The 22,986-nt window shown below is 47.8% G+C and overlaps 1 protein-coding gene across 1 annotated transcript in view; it reads left to right on the top strand.

Annotated features, from left to right (window-relative positions):
* The window catches only part of LOC122394362 (cadherin-23-like), a 51,195-nt gene that overhangs the window by 5,812 nt on the left and 22,397 nt on the right, over positions 1-22,986 (top strand). Inside the window, exons 3-6 of the mRNA XM_043391196.1 lie at positions 3,716-3,860; positions 4,187-4,332; positions 4,898-5,029; positions 6,244-6,531. Of these exons, the coding sequence (XP_043247131.1) occupies positions 3,716-3,860; positions 4,187-4,332; positions 4,898-5,029; positions 6,244-6,531 (711 nt within the window). The remainder of the gene's footprint in view (positions 1-3,715; positions 3,861-4,186; positions 4,333-4,897; positions 5,030-6,243; positions 6,532-22,986) is intronic.

The raw sequence follows: 22,986 nt of genomic DNA, 5'->3' as shown, positions 1-22,986 counted from the left end.
AACCACATTTCGGGGTCGTTGTCCTGACCTCTGACCTCAGGTCACCAAAAGTATTTTTCTATTTTTCTCTAGGTCAGACGCTACACAACCGTGCTCGTAATTTGTCTTTATCTCTAAAACTCTATTTTTAGCAGCTATTTGAAGTTTGCGTCTGTGACGCCGAAGTTTGCCGTGCAGGGGTCTAGAAAAATGGACCTTTTGACGTCATGAAGGGGGCTGGGTCCAATTGTTTTACTTTAGAAGATGTCAAATTGATGGGAGAAAAAGTACTGAAAGTTTCGTTTTCCTATCCCTAAGCGTTCGAGAGCTATCGCAAATATTCGCCAGGGGGGGGGGGGCGAAAAACGCCCCCCCGGGCCATAGTCATAGTCATAGTCATAGTCAGGTTTATTAAGAGCTCCATAAAACATGGCTTTTCTGCCCTCTCGTCAATACAAGTTGTAAAAAAGACGAACACATAAACTATCTAAAAATATGTCCTAAAATAGCGCTCATCAAACGTGTACACGAGTCACAGACGATTCATGCACCCAGCATTCCAAACATTCCAAACGGCCCGCGAGGGTTAGGTTTTATGTGATATCTCCAAAGCCTGATAAGGTATGAACTTGAAAATTGGTGTAGCTTCAAAATAATATCTAGGCCATATTTAAGCGAACTCAAGATGAAGTCCTGGTGGCGCAGTCGGTTAAGGCGTCGACCCGCGGTGCGGGCGGTGCCGGGTTTCGGGTTCGATTCCCGGTTCCGCCCGTTCCGCGGGCGTCGTCCCCGGCTGTGTCACCAGGTGTGGGGTAGGCTCCCACTTCAGCCGTAGCCTGGGGGGGTGGGGGAACAAGGGCCAGGAGGAGGAGGAGCCCTCCTGTAATTGGGCCACAAGTGCCCGTTGGAGGGAGGCCTGAATAAAAAAAAAAGTCACAGTGACGTCATAAATTGTCAATGTTTTTCGATAAGCGTTTCTGATGTCACTGAGCATCAGGGGCATCTGAAGTAACGGCAAATGAACTTCACAGCGTCTGCTTTCCTCCTGACACATCTAAGTACATTTTCAACTAGTTCCTGACCAGTCATCGGTCCGAAACTAAGAATCGGAAAACTATCGGAAACTCGGCTCAACAAGTAACGCCAATCTATAATTGGACTTCCGAAGTCACTGTGAGGCAATTTCAAATGACATCGACACCAAATTTTGACGGAACTACGGCTAATTATTCAGGAATATGTGTGCAAAGTTTCGCTTATCTACCTCTCCGCATTGGAACGATATCAATGGAGACATAAGGGGGGTAACGAGTAGCCCCCCACCCTCCCATCCAGCGGCTGGCGGGTGGCGCGGAGGCCGGCCACCGGGTCTGTTGACCTGAGCAGAACTGAGAACAGACGACAAACTTAGCACGGTCCAGGGACGCGGCAACTAGTTTGAAGTTGTGGGGGCAAGGCAAGGGCCATGGCTGTGGCTGAGACCGTTTCCGGTGACAAAACCAAGGTACCTCAAATTAAATTTCCTCCTCGGATTTAGACCACTTCATTTCGCAAAATGTCGAATAACGTAATCAAATAGTTTTGAGAACAAAAACGTATAAAATAATAAAATTGCTGCAGACCTCATCTCTGCGCCGTCGAAGGGGGCATGCATTATTAAATGCATGCCCCTTAAAATTCAAAAACTGTTGACTTTGAAATTAAATATTTCTGAATTAAAACATTTCTCGTTGTGAGTGCCCAAATCGGCACTTGCAAGCTAGGGACCCCAATATGGCTATATCAACTCAAAACTAATGTTAGGTAAGATGGTCACTTTAACCCGCGCCCCGTTGGGCTCTGCCGAGCAACGCGCCCGGTTGGGGGGGGGGCATTTTGGCCCCCCCCCCTAAGATCTCGAGAACCACGCAACATAGCGACAAGCGGTAAACGGTGTTGGATAGCCCCAACGGGGAACTACCTTGTGACCCAATTTTATTGACCTAGGTCAAACCGATGACGTCACAGGTCAGGTCAAAGGTCCAATTTTCACCGTTTACAGGCACTTCAAGAAATGCGTTGTAAAATCGAGTAAAATGCATTTCATTGAAAATCATCGATGGGGAAATGTTCTTCAAACACATATTTTGCCATTTGAGGTCACTGATACCAGGTCAGGTCACAGAGGTCAGGTCACGGGGGGGTCACAATATGAAAGTGTCGTGTGATACATGTTTTATGGTCCATTTTACATGACAAATGCGATTATATGGGTCAGGCAGCCTTTGGGGCCAGCTTAGATCACGTTTTGGTCAAGGTCAGGTCAAGGTCAGGTCAAGGTCAGGTCAAATTAGGTCAAATTTCAAAGTTAATATTTTTGCATAAAATGGGTATCGAATCGATGCAGCTCGTCACGGGGAGTTCAATGGTGGTCTTTGTTTTGCCGTACGAGGTCTAGAATTGCTAAAAATTGAGTTCAAAAATTTGACGTCATCATTTTTGAACAGTTTTTTCGCTATAGCTTGGCCAAAAAACGAGATATCGATCTGAAATTTGGTATGTATATAGAAGAGCGCTGGGACTATCACATATATTCCGGTTTTTTTCGAAATTCGGAAAAATTATGGATTTTTTCAAAGTTTTTCTAAAAAAATCAATTTTTTTATTTTTTTTGGTCAAAAACCAAAAATTTTGAAAATCCGAGATAGCAGTTTTGTAGCGCCGCCTTTTGTCTACTAGACCATATAAAGAACTTTGAAATTGCTTGATAACTGTAGATTTGGTGAGCGTTTCAAGATTGCATGTTTTTTGCTCATTTTTGCTCGAACATGACCTCAGTTTGACCTCAATAACTCCTGACCTAAGGTGACCTAAGACTTGAAATTTGGTGTGAAGGTGTCAAATTGATGCCCGGGAAGGTACTGAAAATTTGGCGGCGCTGCGCGCCGCCGTTTTTTTGCTATTCAGGAAAAACCACAGGGGGGGGCCAAAATGGCCCCCCCAACGGGGCGAGGGTTAATGGAAATGATAGAAACGCCACCATATCAGAGCTACCAAATATGAATTTTTTACGCTAAGTAAATTTCGTCGGCTCACCTATTTTTGCCTTCATTCCATTTTATCCAGCCGTGGTGGGGATGGCAATTTGGGTCCAAAAAACAAAGCTACCCCATTTTTATTTTCGCATTGGGCCACTTTATTTTGAAAATTACCAAAGACATGTATTTTAAAACTTAAACAAAAGCAATATTTAGCGAAAATATTCAGTAAAGTTGTTGGGGCGGCGTTGCCCCCACGCCTTTTAGTTGTGGGGGCATCGCCCCCACAGCCTTCCAGTTGTGGGGGCAGCATGCCCCCATTGCCCCCACGGTTCCCGCGTCCATGGCACGGTCCGTGGCTCATCTCAGGGAAGGTGATATCTGAGGAGCTTAGAGGACAACTGAAAAAGGAGCTTTTATTAACAGGTGAGCCACTAACGAGACGGGAGTCGCTCCAAGATATACCAGCTGAACTAGTTTTTGCCGTCCAACGCTGATGTCTCTATAGAGTCGTCTATGACGTCTATGTAGAGTCGCTGTGCTGACTGACGTCAGTTGCTGTGACGTTTCTGACGTCCCTGGCGTTCGGCTGACCTGTCTGACGCTCCCGCTGACGTCGCTGTGACGTCACTGACGCTCCCGCTGACGTCGCTGTGACGTCACTGACGCCCCCGCTGACGTCACTGTGACGTCACTGACACCCCTCTGTGTGGCCGCAGATCTCGATCGTTGTGCTCGATCAGAACGACAACGGTCCCGAGTGGCTGGAGGTTCCCAGTGACGTGGATGGGCTCAATGTCACAGAGAACGTGAAGGGCGCCGCCGTCTACACCCTGACCGCCACAGACATCGACGACGGTCCAGGTCAGCCGAGACAGAGAGAGAGAGGGGGAGAGAGAGGGAGAGACAGAGAGGGGGGAGCACGCTGGACCCGAGAGAGCCGCCGGTCACCGTCAATCTGCCGTGCCCTTTTCACCGTGTTCACCGGTACGTTTTGCCTTTGGTTCGCCGGTATACCTGTGAATCGGTCGCGTGCCGTGCGCTCGGGGTGCAGGTCCGCAGTGACTCGCAGCCGGGCTGTCCCGCGAACAGTGTACATATGCAATGAATGCCACCAATGCAACCAGCCAGGCTCTATTTATGCTATTTTTCTTCTATTTTTCCTTTTCTGACCATTTTCCCCCGTACAGAGTACAACAAAATCACATACAGTCTGAGTGCCGCCGCCATGAAGAACTTCACCGTGGACGGTGAGACGGGCGAGATCTCCGTGAAGAAAGATGCTCACCTCGACAGGGAGGTGCTGGCCGACCAGAACTTCGTCATGACCATCCAGGTTAGAGACTTAACTGCGGCGGCGTCACTCTAAACGACAGCGTCACTAAACGGCGCCGGCCACGCCCAGGAGAGTGGTGGTCGCAATTCGAAAACAATGAATTAGGATCACTAGAGTCTATGAAGACCAGGTGTTTACCGCTGACCTCACCTCCTCTGTATGACGCAAGATGTTGACGTGTGACGTCACTACTTTCTCTCCGTGTCACGTCAGCTGTTTGTCGGTGACGTCATTCCCCTCTGTGACGTCAGGCGTCTGTCGGTGTCAGGTGTTTGTAGGTAGGTGACGTCACCCCGCTCTGTGCGTGTGACGTCAGTTGTTTGTAGGTAGATGACGTCACCCCGCTCTGTGTGTGTGACGCCAGGTGTTTGTAAGTAGATGACGTCACCCCGCTCTGTGTGTGTGTGACGTCAGGTGTTTGTAGGTAGATGACGTCACCCTGCTCAGTGCTCTGTGTGTGTGACGTCAGGTGTTTGTAGGTAGATGACGTCAACCCGCTCTGTGTGTGTGACGTCAGGTGTTTGTAGGTAGATGACGTCACCTCACTCTGTGCGTGTGACGTCAGGTGTTTGCCGGCGACTTCTGTGACGAGGACGGCAACTGCGCCCACAAGGTGGAGAACCTGCTTCGGGTGACGGTGCTGGACGACAATGACTCGCCTCCCCAGTTCCCCGACCAGGACGGCTACCTCTTCGACGTGAGTACAAACACTAAACTGGAAACACAACCGGGGGATAAATACCTCAGCGCCGTGAGTACAAACACCAAACTGGGGACACGAACGGGGAATAAATACCTCAGCGCCGTGAGTACAAACACCAAACTGGGGACACGAACGGGGAATAAATACCTCAGCGCCGTGAGTACAAACACCAAACTGGGACACGAACGGGGAATAAATACCTCAGCGCCGTGAGTACAAACACTAAACTGGGGACACGAACGGGGAATAAATACCTCAGCGCCGTGAGTACAAACACCAAACTGGGGACACGACCGGCGAATACCTCAGCGCTGTGAGTACAAACACTAAACTGGGGACACGACCGGGGAATGCCTCAGCGCCGTGAATACAAACACTAAACTTTGGACACGACCGGGTAGTACCTCAGCGCCGTGAGTACAAACACTAAACTGGGGACACGAGCTAGGAATACCTCAGCGCCGTGAGTACACACACTAAACTGGGGACACGACCGGGGGATAAATACCTCAGCGCCGTGAGTACAAACACTAAACTGGGGACACGACCCGGCAAATACCTCAGCGCCGTGAGTACAAACACTAAACTGGGGACACGACCGGGGAATACCTCAGCGCCGTGAGTACAAACACCAAACTGGGGACACGACCGGGGAATATCTCAGTGCCGTGAGTACAAACACTTAACTGGGGACACGAGCTAGGAATACCTCAGCGCCGTGAGTACACACACTAAACTGGGGACACGACCGGGGGATAAATACCTCAGCGCCGTGAGTACAAACACTAAACTGGGGACACGACCTGGCAACTACCTCAGCGCCGTGAGTACAAACACTAAACTGGGGACACGACCGGGGGATGAATACCTCAGCGCCGTGAGTGCGGCCATAATGCTACGGGTTTGACCAGGGGACTTATTACCTCACCGACGAAAGTGTGGACATAATGTAAAGGACGTGACTAGGGGAGGGACTACGTAATTGTAGCTGAGGAAGCCTCGTTGAAATAGCTAGAGCTTTGACACTTGTTTGTTCGTACCTGAATGGATTTGTCTGTCATTTTCTTGTCTATTTCGGTTGAGGTTTGTGGCCTCTGACTGACCTCTGTGACCTCTGGCTGACCTCTGCGACCTCTGACTGACCGCTGTGGCCTCCGACTGACCTCTGTGACCTCTGGCTGACCTCTGTGACGTGACCTGTCCGTCAGGAGCCGGAGACCACCAAGTCGGACACGCAGCTGGTTGGTGTGGCCGCCTCGGACGCTGATCAGGCCGACAGCCCGGCCTCCACGCTCACCTACCGGCTGCTGGACACCGCGGCCAGCAAGACGGGCTGCCCGGACAGCGTCCAGCAGCTGTTCACCGTGGAGACCAGCGGCAAGGAGGCGCTGGTCCGCGCCGGCCGCGACCTGCAGGACTGCTGGGGCGTGTACAACATCACCCTGGGAGCCACCGACGGCGAGGAGCCCTTCAACAGCGGCACAAAGCAGTACCAGGTACAGTACAGCACACACCTGCAGTACCAGGAAGGTGACTACAACACACACCAGTAACAGGTACGGTGCAACAACGGAACGCACCAGTACCAGGTACGTACAATACACACCAGTACCAGGTACAACACAACAAATAACCGCACCAGTACCAGGTACCTACCTACAGTATATACAAAAACGAAACGCACCAGTACCAGGTACCTACCTACAGTACAAAAACGAAACGCACCAGTACCATGTACAATACCACAACGGAACGCACCAGTACCAGGTGGGGCATTCCATGATAGATCGACAAGCAAAAGTGAAAATTAACACGGTACATCTAAGATTTTGTTCAAAATAAGTTCATAGGGTTATCCCTCGCCCGTAAACGGTGTTTTGCCACCTTCGCCCATGCAGGGGGTTGGTGCAGAGGCGGATCCAGCTCAGAGGTTTGGGGGGGGGGGGCAAACCATAAAAAAATTTATCGATTCTTTCCATGCATCGTCCATAGGCGTAATGTTAAAATCATGCCGTTTGGGGGGGGGCAAATGCCCATTTTGCCCCCCCCCCCCTGGATCCGCCACTGGGTTGGTGCGACCCCCCCTGGCGTTTGAAAACGGAGCGTCGTAGAGCTTAGCAGAAAAGACCAACGGATTGCTCTTAACGAGATCTCGCGATTGGTGGTATATTTTTTGTCCTAGTTCAACATTTGACCTACTTATGACCGGTCAAAGATCACATTTTCGGAAAAAAACTAACTTTTTCAGATTTCCGCGCCGATTGCGGCAAAACGGTAAGAGATATCGACTTGAAACCTTCACTATCGTGATCCTTGATCAATTCTCTATCGTTTGGTGTGTATTTCGATGTCATAACTCTAAAAATGATGCGTTGGGAGCATCGGAAGTCTGCGAGGTCATTTGTGCACTGGGTCACGTCAGGCGTGTGACGTCACTGACCTGACTCTGACCCCAAAATGAACTACAAGAAACAACCGACGATGCCTGAAATGGATACCATATTCGAATTCAGGGCTTCAAAATACCCCAAAAAGGCATACAAGTGCAAGAAGTCATTACAGGTCAACAAAGGTCACTGACCTTACCTTGACGTTTAGTAACCTTCAAAATGTCAACGGACATTGTGCCAATGTCAAATCAGTCAGTTGTGATTCAGTGATTCTAAAACAATCCATCAGTGTGTCAGGTCAGTCGGCATTTATACCAATGTGAAGCAATCTCCAATTTAGCGTAAATCTGGCCGGAGGTTGTTCCCTTTATGACGTCATAACTCCGTGACCTGACATGACCTTGACAAAAAAATACCAAAGTTGCGCAACGGACGCCCCAGAGGGTACTGAAAATTTGAGCAGGCTATCTGAAATGGTTCGGCGTGTAGCTAAGAAAAACGTCAGGGGGGGGGGGTTCCATCAACCCTAAATGGGCGAGGGTTATCTGATGTGCTGATTTCAGCTCTGCAAGTTTCAGCTTGATTGGAGCAAGCATTACGGAGTTATAGCCTCCGGCATTTCTCACAGGTCACGAAACATGACGATAGTTGATGGCTTATACCTATCGAAGTGAAATAAAGCGAAAATGCAAGGCATTAAGGTATAGATGTGTTCACAATGAACATAGCAACCAGTATAACGCCTTATGGGGCGACTAACGGAGCGAGCGAGAGGGTGGGCCTTGCACGTGCGAAATTTCGAGGGGGTACCTCCAACTGACTTGTGCACGACACCCTACTAACCGGTCTCTAGCGATGTGCCAAATTTGAGCACAATCGGCCCAGCCGTTCTCGAGATCTGGAAGTGGCACCCTGCACGTGCGCACGTGCAAAATGGGTCCCAACTGACTTGTGCACGGCACCCTACTAACTGGTCCCTAACCGTGTACCAAATTTGAGCGCCATCGGTCCAGCCGTTCTCGAGATCTGGAAACGACCCCTGCACGTGCGCACGTGCAGCAGCACCCCAACCTTAACACATGCAGATGAATTATCTGATGGAGACCTAACTGTGTACCGAGTTTCAATTCAATCGGCCCAACCGTTGTGCCGTTATTGAGGTTGCAATTTTGGGGGTTCTTAAAAATGTCCAACTTTACCACGCGCCACGTGCGGTGGTTAGCAAGAACGCATGGTGGCCATCACACCACAGAACTTTTACGTCCAAGTGACATTCAGTAAAGAAGACCGCTTGTCAATCGAATGTCCCGTTCCTAAGATATTAGCTTTTGAAGAGCCGCTCATACTCAGAAATTTCCGTTAATCTAAGGAAAGACTCCGCTCGCTTCGCTCGCTCCGTAATAAATCAACACCCTTGTTTTTACAATTTTTCGTGTTTGACCTCGTAACCACGTGACCTCAGGTCACGTGACGTGATCTTTATTAGAGGGAAGTATTTTTTTTTTGCTTTTTTCTCTTGAAAAGGTAACTTTTACAAGTCTCCTTTGCGTGGTAGAATTTTGGAAGATAGGTTATTTTTTAACATATTTTATTTTATTTTTTTAGTTGAAAGCTTTATTGGAATTTTCTGCCCGGGCGAACAACTTGACCTTGGTGATTGCCCCTAGTTGAGGTTGTGCCACAAAACTGAAAGAAGCGTATTGGGCATCATGAGAGGTCAACTACAAGCGGTCAGCTACAACTACAACCGCCGTCACCTTTCGTGACGTCATTTATGACGTCAAAAGGGTAATAAGGGTTTTTCGTCAGTAACTCCCTATCAAATTGAGCTACCGAGTCGGAAAAGCCACCAATGGACTCAGGAAGACCTGCCGAATCGGATGATATGCAATCTGACCTCATTTGACCAGCTTCGTGACCTGAGGGCCCTGACCTGACCTTGACCCGAGGTCAACACCGCTGTTTCGCCCCTGATGGAGCTAGAGCCTCGCAGAAGAAAACGAGCGTGTGCGCCGTTACGAGACGCAGCGACTATTATCCGATTTTAAGGTCTCAAGTCAACCTGTCACCTCTGGGTTTACCTCAAGTGACCCAGGGCACGGACTCGTTTTTTTATTAATCATTTCAACCAAAAATGCCGCAGGGCCTCGATTTTGACAGCATCGTGTTTGCCTCGCTCAGGTGCGTCGAATGGTATATTTTTTGTTTAGCAGAGGTCTGTCATGATCAACTTAACCTTCGCCCCAGTGGGGGGGCATATGTTACCACCCTGTCGCGTTTTTCGCGTGTGAATAAAAAACCGCGGCGCGTAGCGCCGCGCCGCTTGGGGTAGCTTTTGGTACATCAATTTTGGACAATGTGTGAAGTTTTTGACCCCAGGTCATGTCAGGTCAGGTCACCAGGTCAAGTTAACTGACCAAGCCTTAAAAAAGTTTGCAATCATTTCCAGCCTGCAGTGTTTGTCAGAAAGATTAGATTAGAAGAGAAGAGTCAGACATTTCGTTTTTCTCACAGTCAATGACAAAGGCTTCTACAGCTGGTCCAGGATAGGTGCGAAAATGGTGCTAAAAAACAAATAGCTATATCTATAGGAGTGTCTCTGTTATAATGTGTCAATGTGTCAATGCTGTGATTATGACTTACAGAATAGTTTAGACAGAAGAACGATACAACATTTTAGTGCGAGATTAGATATAACCTGTATTTCAAAAAAGTAGAACTGTATTTCGTGCAGGCTGGTCGTCTTCTATATTTTTTATCGATGTAAAGCCTATATCTTGTTTTTCCACTGACGAAGGCACTTTGTTGTCGAAACGTCTGGTCTTATTACATTGTTTTTGGATTGTCATTGACTGTGAGAAAAACGAATTGTCAGAAAGGTTTTAAACTTGGTGGATTGCATGCTGTTATGGGAGCCTACAATTTGTATATCTCGGATTTTTTATATCCGTGACCTAAGGTCAGGACAGTGGCATGACCTTTCCATTACAAGTCAATGGAGAAAAATGAAAATGCCTCTAGATCCATGTGTACGCATAGGAACAGTCCAAATATTTCAGAATCACAATGATTTAGTCCACTCGTGATGACCAAGGTGTCATTTTTGCTGATAGCCTCTAGAAAGGTCATCCGAGGACCGAGGTCATTTGAGGCTACAAACAGTTATTTGCCAATAACTCGCGATTGGAAAGAGATAGAACGCTGGGGATGGTCTCATTGTGTTTGTCTTGTTGAGACGCATCGACTGATATGCAACATGACCTTTTCCGGTCAGGTCATGACCTTGACCTGAGGTCAAATTTTTAAGTTGACCTTTCAAGGTCAAATTATAGTTCATTCGACGCGTCTCGGTGAGGGGAACACGACTCTGGCAATAGAAATGTCGTGGCTTTTTGTAGTCGAGAGTTATTGTCGAAAAACACTTTTCGTAAAAACAGCTATTTTTGGAGTTTTTGCCCTCTGGAGGCTAAACCGTTGACCTGAGGACAATATTGATAATGACCTTTTCAAAAGAAGAGTTCAAAAGCTGTCGATTGCTTTTCCATGCGTTTTTCTAGCTACCATAGTTCCTGAGATAGCGGCATGTTTTCTGAAAAATATAATGACAATTGGCAAATTTTGACCTTTGATGACCTCTGGTGACCCCAATATTGCTCTAAGGTGAAAAATGACCTGAATACTTTCAAACGTACGTATTGAGAGCTATCGACTGCTTTTTACCGCGTCTTTCTAGCCCTCTTAGTTTTTGAGTTAGAGGTGTGTGGTAACATATGCCCCCCCTCACTAGGGCGAAGTTGGCCGAGACCGCCACTGGGGCGCGGGTTAAGGTGTTGACCTCAGGTCAAGGTTAGGTCAGAGCCCCCAGGTCATGAACTTGGTCGAAGGTCATATTGCATATCATTCGATTCGGCAGGTCTTCCTGAGTCCATTGGTGGCTTGCCCGACTCGGTAGCTCAATTTGACCGGAAGTTATTGACGAAAAACTCTTATTACTCTTTTGACGTCATAAATGACGTCACGGAAGGTGACGGCGGTTGTAGTTGTAGTAGACCGGTTGTAGTTGGCCTCCTCTCATGATGCCCAATACGCTTCTTTCAGTTTCGTGGCACTACCTCAACTAGGGGCAATCACCAAGGCCAAGGCCGGGCGGAAAATTACAATAAAGCCTTCAACTAGAAAATTAACCCTCGCCCTTATTGGTGTTTTTCCAGCCGCGAACGTATAGGGGGGGGGGGGGGGGGGTCCGTTGGACTCCCCCTTGCCGTTTCGCCCCTGATCGAGCTAGAGCTTCGCGGAAAAAACGAGCGTGTTACCCGTGATGAGAAGAAGCCAATGATACACAATTATAACCTTCCAGGTGGTAGAGGGGGCATTTTTGCCTCCCCCCGTTTAGTTTTTTTTCGATATATCTCCAGAACCACTTCGCCGATCGTCACCAAACTTTCAGTACCCTCCCGTGAATAGATATTGCACATTGTGACCAAAAATTTTTCCAAAGGCTATGATAGGTTGGCCGCTAATGACGTCAGAGTGACGTCATTTCTGCCATTTTCGACCCAAAAAGTGGTTTCGCGGGAATAGCTGTCAGGCCTACAACTTTAGAGATACAGAAAAATCTATCGACATAAAAGGTGTAGAATTGACAGGCCTGCAAAACTTTTATCTCGGATTTTGAACTTTTTGGATTTTGACCTCCAAAAATAAAAATTAGATTTTTTTTAATATAATAGCCGGAAAATTAAAAATGTTTTTTGAATTTCGAAAAAACCGGAAGATATTTGATAGTTGGGGCATTCCACGATAGATCGTACCAGGCCCGTCACCCTCATCTCTCAGATTTTAATGAAAATCGGTCCTAGGCAGGGCTGGTAAAGTGTTATGTCCTATTGACGTCGTCGGGGACACAGTACCAGTAAAAGTTGAAGTACCCGGGGTCAAAATTACCACATTTAGTAAACTTTTACAGTAATAAATAACTTTCAAATAAAGCAGAAACTAAACGCAAGTAAAAGATATCATTGAATCCACAACGTATATCCCCTTTAACAAGGACATAAAAAGCCCCTATACCTAATACATACCTACAACATGGTTATGAACAATTAGTAGCCACAACTCACTTCCGTTAACAGCAAAACTACCGTCGACAGTTGCTAACGAAAACTAGATCAAACTAGATGATCAAACACATACTAACAGACGCTTAGACACCGACCCCGCTGTCGGCTGTGCTATTTCAAGCGGGGTTGATTGACGACCAGTTGTAGCCAGCTATACGACTAGACAAACGACCAGATTCGGAACCGGGGTCGGACCGGTTGGACATGGTAAATTCATGCGGGTCGATAGTTTCTAGCCGTCGTCGTTGTGAGCTACCGATGCAATAGCGACACCTATTGCATCTGTTCGACGATCGTAGCGCCCCCTACCCTTTCCGGGTTCTTCGTCTGTTACGCTACCCGCTGACCGAGTGAAGGCGGCCGCACACTAGGCCATTCGGCGGGCGACATTCCGCAAAAACGCAATTCCGTGGCGACATTACGCTTTCGTGGACGCCGAATCAGCTGCCGAAACGACAAAATTATCAGCCGACCGCTGCCAGCTAGCTGTCCGCGGGTGGCGTGCGCATGCGCGCGAACAGCCGCGGAGTTGCGGAAAAAGCTGGACCGGTTCAGCTTTTTCCGCGGCGACGCCGCGGACACCCGAAATTGTGGAACTTGAAACTCACCAACTATTGATGGAGCAGCCGAGAAATAGCCTTCACTTGATAAAAATCGTAGCGGCACTTCTTTCCCCATATTAAATGGTTTTGATACACTTCATTGGTTATTCTAATAATGGGTTACTATGTATATCAGAAGGTTGCGTGTTCATATCACGTCGGGGTCACCAATGTGGCACGGCTGAAAGTAGCCGGTCGCCACTTGAACCGCTAGCAGTGTATACCGCTAGTAGTTCACTCCCTCTCACAACGAGAGGTGAACTACTAGCGGTATACACTGCTAGCGGTTCAAGTGGCGACCGGCTACTTTCAGCCGTGCCACATTCCTCTCCACAATTGTCTTTAGGTTTCTTGCATTTGTCGACAAGCACGGTTGTTTACATTAAGCACGAGCTTTATTTTTTTGCAACTTCCTCCAGAAATTATGTCAAATTAATAGATATTCAAAACTTTATTGTACAGAAATATAGCATAATCGCATTAACCCTCGCCCGTAAACGGCGATCTGCCACCTTCGCCCATGCAGGGGGGGGGTTGGTGCGACCCCCCCCTTGGCGTTTGAAAACGGAGCGTCGTAGAGCTTAGCAGAAAAGACCAACGGATTGCTCTCGCCGAGATCTCGCGATTGGTGGTATATTTTTTGGTCCTAGGTCAACATTTGACCTACTTTTGACCGGTCAAAGGTCAAATTTTCGGAAAAATAGACTTTTTTCAACTTTCCGCGGCGATTGCGGCAAAACGGTTGGAGATATCGACTTGGAACCTTCACTATCGTGTTCCTTGATCAATTCTCTATCGTTTGGTATGTATTTCGTTTCCCTAGCTCTAAAAATGGCGCGTTGGGAGCGCCGGAAGTCGGCAAGGTCACAGTCGGCGGCAGAAATTCGAAAAATCAAAATTTAAATTTTTGAAATCTGATTGTATTTTTGGATTTGGAAGGTCCATTTGCTCCCTATAGAAGCTAATATTGCTGCATATTCCCATTGAGGTGACAAGAATTAGCAAAATAGTGGTTCGGGCGCTTTTCAAAAATAGTACCGGACGCTGTTCCTCTTGTGACGTCATAGCTCCGTGACCTGACCTGACCCGGTCAAGTTTCTTATACCATATGATAGCCAATACTTGCCCCAACATGCATGGGAAGTTTCATCACGATCCATCAACCGATGTCCGTACCACCGGCAGGAAACCTCGGGCGTTGGCACTCATTTTGTGAAAATCCGGCCGGAGGCTGTTCCCTTTGTGACGTCATAACTCCGTGACCTGACATGACCCGGTCAAATTTTTTTATCAAAAGATGCGCAAGGTTTGCCCCATAAGGTACCCAAAATTTGGCGGCGCTGCGCGCCGCCGTTTTAGCACTATTTCCGAAAAACCTCAGGTGGGGGGGGTTGCACCAACCCCCCCCCCCCTACATGGGCGAGGGTTAAATAAGCAAATATTGTGTTTGCTTAAATGTATTTAGTTTGCATTCGTTTATATTTACCAGTATAACGCCTTTTGGGGCGACTAACGGAGCGAGCGAGAGGGTGACCCTTGCACGTGCGAAATTTCGAGGGGGTACTTCCAGCTGACTTGTGCACGGTACCCTACTAACTGATCTCTAGCGATGTGCCAAATTTGAGCACAATCGGCCCAGCCGTTCTCGAGATCTGGAAGCGGCACCCTGCACGTGCGCACGTGCAAAATGGGTCCCAACTGACTTTTGCACGACACCCTACTAACCGGTCCCCAACCATGTACCAAATTTGAGCGTCATCGGTCCAGCCGTTCTCGAGATCTGGAATCGACCCCTGCACGTGCGCACGTGCAGCAGCACCCCAACTCTGGCACATGGATGTGCATTGCCTAGTGGGTGCCTACCTACATGCCAACTTTCAGCGCAATCGGCCAAGTAGTTACCGAGATATTGCAACAATTACAAAAGTGACACCTCTTCGTTTTGCACGTGGCACGTGCATAAGGGGTCACCCACATGCATCGGGAATAGTCCAATACTTGGTAGAAGGAATGAAGCTACCCTACAAAAATTACCGCATGTAAATCGGTCAAGTGGTTGCTGAGATATAAGCGTCGCAGAAGCGTGACCACGGCCGGCCGGCCGGCCGGCCGCTCATACTCAGAAATTTCCGTTATTCTACGTAAGACTCCGCTCGCTTCGCTCGCTCCGTAATCATAAAATGTTTCACATAAAGTTCCTGAAAATACTAAGTAGAAAATCGCACCGCCGAATGGTCCTGTAAACTGCTGAAAACAAGCGCAAAGCCGCTGTAGGAATGTCGCCCGCGACATTCCGCTTTTGCGGAATCTCGCCCGCCGAATGGCCCAGTGTGCGGCCGCCTTGATGCCGTGACATTTTTAACAAACTGGAAATTTCGAAGCGCGAGTCTGATAAGCAATTTAGTACATATGACTGCTCGTAAAAAAATAATATAGAAATGCAACCTAAGGAAACGCGCATCGTAGTTGCATGCAGCCTGCATACATGAATCGTAAAAAGGTCGGGGTCATTTTTCGCTCTCATTTTTTGGTCGGGGACGCAATTTGCTTTTTTACCAGCCCTGGTCCTAGGGGTAATCATAGGCCCCAAAGACGCCTGGCAAAATATCAGACTTCTCAGATCAAAACTTTTTGAGTTATATTGCATTACATTTTTTTAACTTCGGTATGTAACGGTGAGTTTGATGGCCTATAACTCAAGAACGGGTTAAGCAACCAACAAAAAGTAAACAACACTAAGCTTGCGATGAATAAAAAAAATAAATATAATTTTTTTAAAAATTCCAAAGAAAAAATTTCATTATTGAACAAAAACCATAATCTTTTTTCATTTGCCTCTAATGACTTTTGGGACCAAAATTTTTCACATTTTTATTTTTTCAAAATAAACTTCATGTCATTGCAAATCGACATGCGAAGAATTAAAAAGGTGTTCTTTCTATAAGTTCCTCATTTTCCCGCAAGCAAAATGTGTTTCGGAGGGGTTGATACGACCCCAGCACGCCGTTTCGCTTCTAATAGAGCTAAAGCCTCGCGGAAAAAACAAGCGTGTGTGCCGTTACAAGTCGCAGCGATTGGTACCCGATTTTAAGGTCTCAGGTTAACCGGTAGCGTCTGAAGTCAGGTCACGTGACTGAAGTTACGGGTTCGGTTTTTAGTAAATAACTTCGCAAAAAAATGGCCGCAGAGCCGCGATTTTGGCATCATTGTACTCCAGGTGCATCGAATGGTATACTTTTTGCTAGGATGAGGTCAACTTAAGTAGTTGACCTCGGGTCAAGGTCAGGTCAGAGCCCCTCAGGTCACGAAGCTGGGCAAAGGGTATCATATGGCATATCATTCGATTCGGAAGGTCTTCCCGAGTCCATTGGTGGCTTTCCCGACCCTCTTGCTCCATTTGATCGGGAGTTATTGACGAAAAACTCGTACGACCCTAGTGACGTCATAAATGACGTCACGCAAGGTTAACAATGCAAAAGTAAAGCATTGAACTTTGCAAGGAGTGCATGAAATCACGATACCATGTACGTGGGATAGTTTTAGATCATTCTCGGCGCCAAAATAACAGTTTTTTATATTTCCCCATTGATTTATAACAGTGATGTCACGTGACTGACCTGACCTCATGTAACCTTGAAAAATTCCCAGACATGCAAGTTGTGAGACCTCTGGAGGACACCATGTATGCGTCCTGTAGCTTTCATCTCGGACAGCCTTGGTCATTGGCGTCCAAAACAATGTCAGAACCAAACAGCCTTTTTCACCCTCGCGCTTATAGGAAAGAGGGTTGGATGAACCCTCTTTTCACTTTTTTTTCAGATGACTCAGACTTAAATTGAAATTTCAGTAACCCGTGATGTCACTAGGCGGCTTTACCACGCCATTTGTAAGCTCCCCTCCCGAAATCGCTATTCGAAACCGTTATCGTGACGTAAAATAAATACATTTATAGAAAGAACACCTTCCTAATTTTTTGCATACTTCTTAACCCTCGCCCCGTTGGGGGGGCCATTTTAGCCCCCCCTGTGGTTTTTCCTGAATAGCAAGAAAACGGCGGCGCGCAGCGCCGCCAAATTTTCAGTACCTTTCCGGGCATCAATTTGACACCTTCACACCAAATTTCAAGTCTTAGGTCACCTTAGGTCAGGAGTTATTGAGGTCAAACTGAGGTCGTGTTCGAACAAAAATGAGCAAAAAACATGCAATCTTGAAACGCTCACCAAATCTACAGTTATCAAGCAATTTCAAAGTTCTTTATATGGTCTAATAGACAAAAAGCGGCGCTACAAAACTACTATCTCGGATTTTCAAAATTTTGGGTTTTTGACCCAAAAAAATTTCAAAAAAATTGATTTTTTAGAAAAACTAAAAAAAATCCAATTTTTTTCCGAATTTCGAAAAAACCGGAATATATATGATATTCACTGCGCTCTTCTATATACATACCAAATTTCAGATCGATATCTCGTTTTTTGGCCAAGTTATAGCGAAAAAACTGTTCAAAAATGATGACGTCAAATTTTTGAACTCAATTTTTAGCGATTCTAGACCTCGTACGGCAAAACAAAGACCACCATTGAACTCCCCGTGACGAGCTGCATCGATTCGATACCCATTTTATGCAAAAATATCAACTTTGAAATTTTACCTTATTTGACCTGACCTTGACCTGACCTTGACCAAAACGTGACCTAAGCTGGCCCCAAAGGCTGCCTGACCCACATAATCGCATTTGTCATGTAAAATGGACCATAAAACATGTATCACACGACACTCATATTGTGACCCCCCAGTGACCTGACCTCAGTGACCTGACCTGGTATCAGTGACCTCAACTAGCAAAATATGTGTTTGAAGAACATTTCCCCATCGATGATTTTCAATGAAATACATTTTACTCGATTTTACAACGCATTTCTTGAAATGCCTGTAAACGGTGAAAATTGGACCTTTGACCTGACCTGTGACGTCATCGGTTTGACCTAGGTCAATAAAATTGGGTCACAAGGTAGTTCCCTGATAGGGCTATCCAACGCCGTTTGCCGCTTGTCGCTACGTTGCGTGGTTCTCGAGATCTTAGGGGGGCCAAAATGCCCCCCCCCCCCAACGGGGCGCGTTGCTCGGCAGAGCCCAACGGGGCGCGGGTTAACCCGCGCCCAACTGGGGTCTGCGTATAACACGCCCCACTGGGGGGGGGGGGCTATTCATATCCCCCCTCCTAACTCCGAAACTACTGGGCCGATCGTCAAAATTCAAACGGCGTCTGATAGCCCCGGAAAAACTGTCGAGCGAAACCTAATTTCATTGACCTCCAGGTCACCGATGACGTCACAGGTCAGGTCAAAGTAAAAGTTATTAGCATTTTGGCTTGATCACGTTTTGGGCTCTGGCCGCCGTCTTACAAGTCAGATCCGGCTCATTATTGGACCACACACTCGGGAACAGATGCTCTAGTTACCCTGAGGGTACCAAACTTGTACTTTGATTTTCAGGTCAAGGTCAGACCATCACAGGTCACGAAAATATTATATCATGCGTCGGTCACGTAACACATGTTTTATGGTCCATTTAGGTCAGAGATTTCGAATTTGATGTCGTCTGTGTCATTCGAGGTCATTTTGAGTCGAATTTAGCTTATGTTAGGTCACTTTCAGGTCAAAAAAGGTCAAATTTTGAAGTTTAAATTTTTCAACAAAAAAGGTGTCTATTGGATGCAGTTTGAGCTAAGGAACACGATGGTGCTATTTATATTGGCGTACGATGTCAAATATGTCCTGAAAATTGATTTGTTAAATTAATTATTATGATTTTTTGCAATAATGCGTAAAACATGGCCATTTTTAAAGATATTTAGCTAAAACTTGCTAGAGTTAGTCATAATAATGCGTCCTATCACATATATTCCGTTTTTTTCTCGAAAAGTCAAAAACGTTTTGAAAAAATGTAAAAATATAAATTTTGGATATTATTATATAAAGTTTTCAAAATTTTCAAAATTTCGAAAATCCGAGATAGCAGTTTGATAGCGCAGTCTATTCTGAGTCCTCTCATGCAAAGCAATTGGATCTAGCTTAAAAACTGAGCTCTTGGGAGCGATTGCCGTGGTTCAATGTTTTGCGTCGAAATCGGCCGAACATGACGTCACTCTGACGCCATTTCCGGCCGACCTATAGTAGGTACGAGGTTCAAATTTTGACACAAGGTGTCAAATTGATGCAGCCTAAGGTACTGAAAGTTTGGCGTCGATACGTCAAGCGGTTTGGAAGTTATTGCAGAAAAATGGGAGGGGGGCTATAAATAGCCCCCCCCAGTGGGGCGCGGGGTTAACAATGAGCCAAATGTTTTTTTAAAGAAATAAAAATTCCAAAAAATTTGGTCCCAAAGTACAAAAAATACAAATGAAAGAAAACTCGATATGTCATATATCAAAAATAGCGTATTTTTCGAAATTTCAAAAATACATATTAATATCTGTTTCATTGCATGTTCAATGTTATTCAACATTTGGCATTTGAATAATCCGTCTTAGAGTTACAGCCCGCCAAACTTAGCGCTGCAAAGCAGGATCGAAAAAATGTTATACACCATAACTTAAAAAATACTTATCTGATAAGCCTGAAATTGTTACAGGTGGATTCAGAGCCCCTCATTACCCCTGAGACCAATTCTCGTCAAATTCCGAGAGATGAGGGTGTCAAATTGGAAAAAAGTGGTACGATCTATCGTGGAATGCCCCAGTTCCTACTGCCTTCTATCTACATACCAAATTTGAGACCGATACCTCTTTTTTTTGGCCAAGTTATAGCGAAAAAACTGTTCAAAATTGATGACGTCAAATTTTCAAACTCAATTTTTAGCAATTCTAGACCTCGTAGCGCAAAACAAAGACCACCATTAGACTACCCGTGACGAGCTGCATCAATATCCATTTAATGCAAATCTAACAACTTTGAAATTTGACCTTTTTGACCTGACCTTGACCTGACCTCCACCAGTAAGTGACCTGAACCGTACCTGATGGTCTTATAACCAGCACCATTGAGTTGGAAAAGAAAAATTGGCCATACAACATGCATCGCACAACCTTAGTAAAGTTGGGTTCATGTGGTGACCCTTGGTGACCTTCGGTGACCTGACCTGTGACCTGACCTGGTATGACCAGTGACCTCTAATAGCAACATATGTACTAGACAAGTGACGCCCTATCGCTGATTTTCGACAAAATGCGTTTTACTCGGTGTTATAGCGCTTTCCCAAGAAGCCCCGTGAACGGTGAAACATTTTATCTTTGACCTGACCTGTGATGTCATCAGTGACCCTGAGGTCAATGAAATTTGGTTTCCTTCGACAAATTTGACAGGGCTATCGAACGCCCTTTGAATTTTCCGGATCCGTCCAGTAGTTTCTGAGATACGGGGGGCAAAAAATGCCCCCCCCCCCACCGCACGGAAGGTGGCCGGGAGGCCCACCGCCTGCCGGGTTAAGGTCTTAGGTCATCGGTTGACCTTCCAGGTCAGGTCAATTACCCAAAAGTCGGGAAAATCGGGACCTGTTAGAAAGTCGTAAAGCGTGGCTGCTAAGGGGTTTTCGGGGTGCTGATCACGAATATCATGTTAGTTTTGTTCACAGATGATGTCTTCATGCATTTAGGCCAGGTCGGGTCAGGTCAGGTCAGGTCAACCAGTAGGTAAGGGTATTCGTAGTAGGTGGCAACCGCCTCTGACAGCTCGGTTTCCGGTTCCCACCTGTGGTATATTTTGAACAGGTAGGTACAGAGAAAGCGAGTGAGAGCAGCCCATGGAACAGAAAACAGATGGCGTACATGGCAGTTCTAATAGATAGATGGCGCTGCTCGTGGAAGGGGGTTGGATTTAGGATATGTACATGCTAGTATTGTAAGAGTGGTCAGTCAGTGTTAGTAGTTAGGTAGGTTGTAGGTAAGAGCAGCGCCATCGCCATTATTTTCACACAGTGCATACAATGAATGAGCTGAGGAGAAACCTCACATCCCCCTCACGCCACCACCGGGGCAGTGTGATCGCCCAAACGACGGTCCCCACTGCTCACCATCGGCGGCCCGCTTGGCCAGGCCGGGACGGTGCCGTCCACGGCCCTGGGGAGAGCTGGGGGATGCTTCCCCAGCCGGGGAGATCTGATGGCTACCTCCCCGGCGTTCCAGGCGGGCCGCCAGCCCCCGCCCGCACCGCCCGGCAAGCAACCCCGGACGGTGCCCCCTAACCACCGACCGGGCGAGCGAAGCGTCGACCCGTCTAGGTCGGCGCTCCGCACGCCCGGCCGGCCGACCGGCCCCTCACAGGAGGGGCCAGTCCCGGGTTGGCCCGGATGGGTCATAGGGGCGGGGGCTTGGGCTTGTTTCGCGCACATCGAGGCCGGGCGCCCAGCGCGCCAGGAGTCCGCCGGCGCCGGGATGAACCTGAGCCGGGCGGTAGCACGGTCCGTGGCAGCCTCCGCCGTGATCGGGAGCGCGGCGCGCTCTCGCGGCGTTCAGACGGCAGCATCACCGGCGCTTGAGGCGGGGCCGGCAGCACCCACGACCAGTAGAGCGTCAAGTCAGAGCAGGGCCATTATCTGCAGCGGCCGACGTGGCATCCCACCGGCGTCGGCAGGGACCGAGGTCAGCGGAGGTCGAGGTTAGGCCACTCGCAGAGCGACTCGCGCCGTCAGCAACGAGAGCCCAGATTGCAGCATCCTGGTGACTGTGACGGGCGACTGAGACGGACGCTGGCGGCTTGCTGAGAATCAAGTCGGAGGTAGGTATGTATGGCACGAGTCTGATCGGCGGTGGATCAGAGCCGGATCTGCAGCGGCCGACGTGGCGTCCCACCGGTGTCGGCAGGGACCGAGGTCAGTGGAGGTCGAGGTTAGGCCACTCGCAGTGCGACTCTCGCCGACAGCAACGAGGGCCCAGATGGCAGCATTCTGGCGACTGAGATGGACGTCGGCGGCTTGTCGCGAGTCGCATCGGAGGTAGTTATGGCACGAGTCCAGCACGAGTCCGACCATCGGCGGACCACAGACGGATCGGCAGCGGCCGACGTCGGCGTCCCATCCGGCGCCGGCAGGGACTGAGGCCCGATCGGCAGCACAGGCCGCGACAGTTGGAGCTGACATCCCGTCGCCCGTGGCTGAGCTCCGCAGGGCAGCGTAAGCCCAGGCAGCAGAGTGAGCCGACAGTTGAGCAGCGTCCGGAGGGAGCTTCGTAACATGATACGAAGGCACCAAAACTACTTCGTAAATGTTTATATGGTTGCTAAATTCGAATTCATTTCCAAAAACTGGCCAGGAAACATGTAAAACTCGAAAAAGTGAACCGAGGTCATCAAAGGTCAATGACCTGACTTGACCTTCCGGTGACCTTGACACCCACCCTCATGCATGGGAGCAACATCATATCCCATGTTTGAACGCTGAAAACCACGAAAAGACTGCAAACGCGCTGCTAATGCGAGCCGACATGCGCCGAACCGCGATTCCGGCCAAACATGGTCTCGAAAAGTAGGTCACAGGTCAAAGGTTATTAGGGTCAGGGTCATGAAAATTTTAGGATAGGTGTAAAATTGATAAAAGCGAGGGTACTGAAAGTTTCGTCGCGATCGGCCGAGTTATTCGCGAAAAACCGAGGGTGTGGGGTCCGTTCGACCCCCCCCCCCCCTATACGGGCGAGGTTTAACCTAAAATATTTATAAAAAATAACCTATCTCCCCAAATTTTACCATGTAAGGGAGACAAATAAAAGTTACTTTTTCAAGAGAAAAAAAGCAGAAAAATACATCCCTCGAATAAAAGTCACGTGACGTGACCTGAGGTCACGAGGTCAC

This window comes from Amphibalanus amphitrite, unplaced genomic scaffold (genome assembly GCF_019059575.1).
Source record: "Amphibalanus amphitrite isolate SeventyFive unplaced genomic scaffold, NRLGWU_Aamphi_draft 000587F_arrow, whole genome shotgun sequence".
In the NCBI taxonomy this organism is placed as follows: Eukaryota; Metazoa; Arthropoda; class Thecostraca; order Balanomorpha; family Balanidae; genus Amphibalanus; species Amphibalanus amphitrite.
This window is presented reverse-complemented; position numbering and strand designations above follow the sequence as displayed.